Below are 8,133 nucleotides of genomic sequence, written 5' to 3'. Positions count from 1 at the left end.
ATTGATACGACAACGTCCAAAATCTAACCCTTTCCCATTACAGATACAACGCATACATAAACTGTTGCCTCGAAGCGCCGTAAAGCGACTCGTCTTGCAAACACGACAGTGCTTGATTTGTACATTTGTACAGTTGGCGACAAATGGTTTACGCGGTGAGTAAGGACTATCCTGATGTTTTAACTTGCAGTAAACCGATGAGCGACAGCAGAGAGCGGCATAGTGAATATGTAATGAATTTCACAAGTAGTCAAAAACTGTGAAAGTAGATAAGACAAAGCAAAATTGCAGCATAAACGAAATTGGACTGTGCACTTAGGTTAACACACTACCTTTGGCGTCGTTTTATTTGAGAGAATGGGCAGTACCCAGGCAGTCGGTCCCCTGGTTATTGTGTTCTTCACCAACCGGGAAGTTTTTCTGACTCAAGTCATATGATTTGACCATATGGACCGGAGAACACGCCTGTCGGAGGGGAATAAAACGTCTCTGAATCAACAGAATATCTCAGCCGAGGAGAACTTCATCAACAAGAAAGTAGCCCCCCCTCTCAAAGGATCCTTTTCCGAGGATGACTGTGACAACTCCGGTCTGTCGAGTATGTGATTTCTGCCGCGTCGTCTGTCCTCTGTGAATTTTGCCAATGGCTAGCATGCTTGTTTATTTTCATGCTATCCCGCAACAATGCTACCACTGGAAAGCCTCTGTCGGCCCCGAGGCATCGTAGCTAAATACGCACCGAGTCGTCGGTTAAAAAACAGTATAACCATGGTTGACAAAGAGGAACTGGAGGAGAGGTTGAAGAAACTAATAGTGAGGCTAAAAAACCCACAACAGGACAGACAGCTAATGACACTCATTCAAATAATCCAGGATCTGCTTTTTCTGGCACACACCGACTGTGGTAAGAAACGTGTTCACCCACGTTGATCCGAGACATGTATTCATCTATTGCCGCAAAAGCCAGCTGTTTTTGTTAAATGATTGTTTTTCTTTATATCTTAATGTGATGTATTTTTGTATGACAGTTGTCACCAGCACAAATCTGTGATAATTTCCCCTGTACATTTTCAGATCGTGTATTGACGCTATCTCCAAACATAAAAACACACCTGTGTTTATTCACAAATGAGCTAAATTAGACAGTTAAGATACTAGATTTGCACCCATAATTGATTAGCCGTTAATTTTAGTCTTGCTATTGTTTGATAAATTAATTCTCGAGCCTTGTATTGGCAGTTAATACCAGAGAGGTTTAACTGAAGAACATGCGGGTGATTGCTGATCAGCAGTGCTGGTTAATTTGATAGTTGCTATTAGTAGTTCCTAAGGTGTTACTACGTCGTTACAAGGTGGCTATTAAGGCCTGTTGGGTAGTTGCTAATGTGTTACTAGGTGGTTGCCAGGGTGTATGAGACGGTTGCTTGGGTGCTAGGTTATTACTGGGTGATTGCCAAGGTGTACAGGGGGGTTGCTGAAGTGCACATGGTGGTTGCTAGGGTGTACTAGGTGCTGGCAAGGTTGGGCTGGGGAGTTTCTAAGGAACTACTACCACTACTCCCAGTACTAATACTATGGGCACTGCCAATACTACCACTACTACACTACTATTCCTACTGTAATTACTACTCTCATTATGACTGCCATTATTACTGATAGCAATACAAAATCGTACAAGGCTTGAATTACAATGGAAGGCTATCAGCCACACTAGCCAGTAAGAGAGCTGAGATTAGGAGTTATTTTACAAACACGATTGGTTTAGCCTCATATGCCATTACCAACTACATCTCCACTCTAGCTGAGGTGATCATTTCACTGTTTGTATGTCTGTGAAAATAATCGATAATAAAACTTAAATATTCAAAAAAAATTAAAGATATCAAAAGGTAGAAATAAAAGCACACTTCTCAAAACTGGGTCAAACCTTTTAAAGTTAGTTTGGTGTCAACATCTCAAACTGTAGGAGGAGATAAGTGCAGAAAATCTGTAATAATGAATTATAACTAAGGTGGCACTGATATTACTGCTTCACTGTCGGTACAGATGCTAAGTACAAATCTACAAGTATCGGCCGATACTGATTACCGAGTACTGATCTGGTACTCTACATTTGCTGAACAGTGCAGACTTTGATCACTACTTTGGGTTCAATAGGCAAACGAATTAAGATAGAATCACAAAGATTTTTTTTTATCATTTAATATATACAGGCTCCTGTGTGTCAAAACTGCAGTAAAATCAAGTCAATGTGCTTTTATTCATGACATGTTACTTATAGCTTTGGTATCAGATTTTATTCCTTGGTAAAATCGCTGATACCGATACTACATTTTGGCCTGGTATTGACCCGATATCCAATACCAGTATTAATATAGATGCATCCCTAATTATAGCGATAATAGTAATATTATGGGTAACAACAGGAGTGTTTGCATTATCAGCTGTAACTCTAAATATTGATTTGCCTCTTTTGAAAAACTCAAGCGTGGTCCCTCACTTTTACTACTCTGTGCAGCAGCGGAGCTGTTTGAAGATAAAAATGTCCATGGGCCTCTTGTGGTGGCACTTTCATCTTACAATAACAGCAGAGGAGTTCAGCAGGTAAGGAACTATGTACAAGAACATTAACTGCCGTCTGTCTCACTTTTTACATATCTAATTTGGGATCACGCACATTTGTGTCTATCTTAACACAACATATTTACATGTATTAAGGAATTCATATGTCGAGCTGGTATGTAGTTTATATGCTGTTTTAAAAGTCATTTTAAAGGGGTTGTCTCTGACTGAACTACTCAACACACATGCCACAAGGTCTCAGACCTAATGGCAACTTCCTGGATCCAGTATCTATGTGACATTCCATATACCCTCTTTTTAATCAGTTCCTTTCATTTCCACCATCCTCTCTAAATGGCAGGACAGCAAAAAATAGCAGAAAATGCCACAAATAGTGATCTCAAGGTTGAATATTCAAACTGAATACAGACATTTCAGAAAGAACGCATCCGTGCTTATCTAGTCACAGCACCTGGCATTTTAATTTCACATAGAGCTACCTAGTTTCACTCTATCAAAACCAAAACACCCGTGTCTTATCTCCAAAGTTGGTAAGGTCTTGTGACTCGTATGTATGTCATCTTATCAGTTATGACACTGCAGAGTGACAAAAATTATGAATCTAATGTGAGCTGAACACACCCTAATGAGGAAGGAAGTCTTGAAAAGGTGCATGGCATGCGTTGCATTGTGCTAGATAAGAGCAAAGTAATTCATTTCAAATACATTATTCTGATAAACCATAGATATATCCAATATAGATATATATCTGTACATAAGAAATATGATGTTATCATTTACTTACTTTCACCTACTGTCTTACTTACTTTCTTAGTTGTTTTGTTTGTTTGTTTTGTTTGCTTTTGGAGTGAAGATTTCCAATCATTTCCTGTTTTCATACCTGCTGTCCTGCTATTCTAGTTTCTTTCTTTCTTTCTTCCTTACTTTCTTGGGCTGAACAATATTGAAAAAAAAATCAACATTGCAAAATGTTTGTTTTTTTGCAAATTTGTGCGTGCCATATGTCCATGAGCATGCGACGCCGGCCTGTATTCACATGTGTCACAATAGCTTAAAATTGATGGTTTTCCTTAGACTTGTGGAAGAGATGCACATATTTGGCAGGAGGTTTGGGAGTCCTCACCCAAAAATGTTTTTCAATAAAATATATGCAGTTTCACATCATTTTGGACCATTGCCATATCTGTGTACGAAAAGTTGGAAAAGCTAGAGCAGATAATGAATAAGAAACACCCAAAAAAAAACTTAAAGACAAAACTTGCTAAAGAAGTCCACTAGGGACCAACTACAACCTGGGAAAAGTTATTAAGTTAGTTCTGATGCTCGCCACATTGATTTTACATTCCTTCGGCTTAGGCGGTGCCCAAAACCGCTTGGGTGCTGCTCCTAAGCCTTTTAATGGTAGGGAAAACCCTGTACTGTATGTACATTTACTACCAGATTGACAATTTATGGCCCTTTTAGAGACAACGCGATTTGAGCTGCATGCGCTGCTGGGTTCAGTGTACATCTGACTAAGTGTTCAGGGAAGTCGTGGACGACAGGGCAAAATAGGCAGAGTTGTCAAAACTTCTAGCAGGACAAGTTTATCATTTTGTTGTTGCCAGCAGATGCATCTGTCCCTGATATGCCTCCTTGGTTGGAAACATGTTTCCAAGATAGGGCTTTCCTCCCGAGGTCTTGTTATAAGTGTGAACTTGTGTTGCAGAATTCAGGTAATTCTGACACACAATCATAGGCGGAGTTTGACATTTGCGTTGGGGGGGGGGGCAAACATTTTTTTAACTGACATCAGTACACAGTTCAACTATTGTGTTAGGTGTTATGTAAAAGACAATAGCGCATGGCTTGCCATAAAGCCACACAACATAGTGCATCAAATCAGTTTCTGACCACTTTGTACTATAGCACACATAGGCTTGCATGTTTGTCTTTCACACGAGTGCACACAACTGAATAGAATAGAATAGAATACACTTTAAATGGTTAATGGACTGCATTTATATAGCGCTTTTCTAGTCTACCGACCAGACCACTCAAAGCACTTTACAATGCATGCCTCACAATTACCCATTCATACACACACATTCATACACTGATGGCAGAGGCTGCCATGCAAGGTGCCAACCTGCTCATCATGAGCAGTTAGGGGTTCAGTGTCTTGCTCAAGGACATTTCGACACACTCTCTGCAGGAGCCGGGGATCAAACCGGCAACCTTCCGATTACTATGTGACCCACTCTACCTCCTGAGCCATGTCGCCCCTTTATTTGTCATTTGTACAGACTTACAAGGAAATTCACTCTCTCCATTTAAGCCATCCTAGCTGTGTAGCTAGAAGCAGTGCGCGGCCACTGTGCAGCACCCGGAGACCAACTCCAGTTCGTCTTGCCATGCCTTGGTCAGGGGCACAGACAGGAGTATCAATCCTAACATACATGTCTTTTTGATGGTCGGAGGAAACTGGAGTGCCTGAAGGAAACACATGCAGACACAGGGAGAACATGCAAACTCCACACAGAAAGGACCTGGGATGGCCTGGGGTTTGAACCCAGGACCTTCTTGCTGTGAGGCAACAGTGCTAGCCACTGGGCCACTGTGCTACCTGAAGCACATTGGCAACCATGTTAAAAGTGAAATTTGATATATATCAAATTGTTTCCTGTTAGGCTTTTATTTTTCATGTTCCCTTTTAAAACATTTAGTATACACGTTAACTAATTTCATGTTAAATTAAAAACTATGAAATATGCATACTCATATCATACCTATAGCGCACACATGCACACAAAAAATATTTTTTATTGGACCTATTTCAGACTCAATCTAGTGACAGATATCAGCCACTGTTCCCACAAACTCAGAGTATCTGAAAGGGCCTTTAATGCAAACCTTTTCCTCTGCTCCGCTCGTATTCACCGTCACTTTTCTGCCACTCACTTTCTCACACTTGCTATGCACACACATTATGCACTGCCCTATTCCTTAAAGGAGTACCTTTCACATAGATGTCATTTGATGAATGAGGAGAGGGAGCCTTCTGGGATTTGATGCACCAGTCAATGACTCAAAACAATTCCACGATCATGTAGGGTTTTATAGTGCTTGCTCTGTGTGCGAGTGAGAATCATTAGTAGCCCATTGATAGTAGTGATCATGTGAAAGTTTTGCAGTGGCGCTCATAATTCTGCAGGGGAAACACTGTATTGCAGTGTTGAAATATAAAAAGAAGTTACATGATTTCACCAGATAAATGCAGCTTTTAACTTCGGTAGCTCAATTTGCAAGGTAGTTATCGCTGTAGCAATGATTGGGCCGATATTTAGGGGGGAAAATAAGGCTGTCGTCCAATAAATTATTTATTCATTCATTCATTATCCGAAAGGCTAATGAATGAATGAATAGATTCAAAGGCCTTGGTTGCCCCTGGGCCAACCAAGGCCTTTCGGACTTGGTTGGCCCAGGGGTCTCCTGAAGTAGCAGACATGTACCGGTACTGGGAGGCCAGAAGGGCTGCCGCTTCAGCGGTCGCGGAAGCAAAAACTTGGGTGTGGGTGGAGTTCGGTGAGGCTATGGAGGAGGACTTTCGGTTGGCCGCAAGGAAGTTCTGGCAAACCCTCCAGCGACTCAGGAAGGGGAAGCAGGGCTTGACTCAGGCTGTGTTCAGCCGGGGAGGGGAACTGTTGACCCGGATTAGGGATGTTGTCGAGCGTTGCAAAGAACACTTTGAGGAGCTCCTGAACCTGACTAACACATCCTTAGTGGAGGAGGTAGAGTCTGAAGACTCAGGGGAAGCCCCACCCGTATCTCTGGCAGAGGTCTCTTAGGTAGTTAAAAAGCTCCTCGGTGGCAAGGCACCGGGTGTGGATGACATTCGCCCTGAGATGCTGAAGGCTCTGGACATTGTTGGGCTGTCTTGGTTGACACACCTCTTCAGTGTCGAGTGGAGGTCGGGGACAGTACCTGTGGAGTGGCAGACTGGGGTGGTGGTTCTCATATTCAAAAAAGGGGACCGGAAGGTGTGATCCAATTATCGGGGCATCACATTGCTCAGCCTCCCTGGGAAGGTCTACTCTAGGCTGCTCGAAAGGAGGCTTCAACCGATTGTCGAACCTCGGATCCAGGAGGAACAATGCGGATTCCCTCCTGGCTGTGGAACAATGGACCAACTCTTTACCTTTGTGGAAGTGCTGAGGGGGGCATGCGAGTTTGACCAGCCAGTCTACATGTGTTTTGTGGACTTGGAAAAGGCTTATGACCATCTACTCTTGGGCACTCTGTGGGGGGTACTGCGGGAGTATGGGGTACCGGGGCAGTTGCTACAAGCCATCCGGTCCTTGTATAACCAAAGTGAGAGCTGTGTCCGCATTCTTGGCACAACATCAAACACGTTTTCAGTGGGTGTCAGACTCCGCCAAGGTTGTCCCTTGTCTCCTATTCTGTTTGTGATATTCATGAACAGGATCTCAAGGCGCAGCTAAGATGAGGAGTGTGTCCATTTTGGGAACCTCGGAATTGCATCTCTGCTCTTCGCAGATAATGTGGTTTTGTTGGCTTCATCAGAACGCGACCTCCAGCACGCACTGGGATGGTTTGCAGCTGAGTGTGAAATGGCTGGGATTAGAGTCAGCACCTCCAAGTCTTAGGCCATGGTTCTCTACCGGAAAATGGTGGATTGCTCCCTCCGGGTTGGGGATGAGTTGTTGCCTCAAGTGAAGGAGTTCAAGTATCTCAGGGTCTTGTTCATGAGTGAGGGTTGGATGGAGCGGGAGATTGACAAGCGGATTGGTGCAGCATCAGCAGTAATGCAGACGTACCAGACCGTTGTGGTGAAGAAGGAGCTGAGCCGGAAGGCAAAGCTCTCAATTTACCAGTCAGTTTTCGTTCCAACCCTCACTTATGGTCATGAGCTTTGGGTAGTGACCGAAACGGTGAGATCACGGATACAAGCAGTTGAGATGATTTTCCTCAGTAAGGTGTCTGGGCTCAGCCTTAGAGATAGGGTGAGGAGCTCAGACATCCGGAGGGAGCTTGGAGTAGAGCCACTGCTCCTTTGCGTTGAAAGGAGCCAGTTGAGGTGGTTCGGGCATCTGATTAAGATGCCTCCTGGGCGCCTTCCTTTGGAGGTTTACAGGGCATGGCCAACTGGGAGGAGACCCTGGGGTAGACCCAGAACTTGCTGGAGGGACTACATGTCCAGTCTGGCCTGGGAACGCCTTGGGATCCCCTAGGAGGAGCTGGAGAGTGTTGCTGGGGAGAGGGACGTCTGGAGTGCCCTACTTAGCTTGCTGCCACCGCGACCTGACCCGGGAGAAGTGGCTGATGAATGAATGAATGAATGAATGAATGAATAATTCATTATCTAAGCCGCTTATCCTTACTCGGGGTCGCAGGGATACTGGAGCCTATCTCAATAAGTTATTTAATCAAATTAAATTATATTACTTGTTAGATGCACTTGAATAGTTTTCTTCAAGAGTAGTCATAAAAAAGTAGACCTCGTGAGATTTTGTTTTCCTTTTAAGCAATAAGATTTTTAGCCAAACATAT

At 43.4% G+C, this 8,133-nt stretch overlaps 1 protein-coding gene across 2 annotated transcripts in view; it reads left to right on the top strand.

Moving 5' to 3' along the window:
• Positions 1-228: 228 nt before the first annotated feature.
• The window catches only part of lrrk2 (leucine-rich repeat kinase 2), a 78,591-nt gene continuing 70,686 nt past the window's right edge, over positions 229-8,133 (top strand). For both annotated transcript variants that reach the window (XM_056281393.1, XM_056281392.1), the window contains exons 1-2: positions 229-904; positions 2,519-2,604. In XM_056281393.1, the coding sequence (XP_056137368.1) occupies positions 685-904; positions 2,519-2,604 (306 nt within the window). In that variant the 5' untranslated portion in view covers positions 229-684. The remainder of the gene's footprint in view (positions 905-2,518; positions 2,605-8,133) is intronic.

The sequence above is a fragment of the Lampris incognitus genome, chromosome 6, assembly GCF_029633865.1.
Source record: "Lampris incognitus isolate fLamInc1 chromosome 6, fLamInc1.hap2, whole genome shotgun sequence".
Classification (NCBI taxonomy): Eukaryota; Metazoa; Chordata; class Actinopteri; order Lampriformes; family Lampridae; genus Lampris; species Lampris incognitus.
This window is presented reverse-complemented; position numbering and strand designations above follow the sequence as displayed.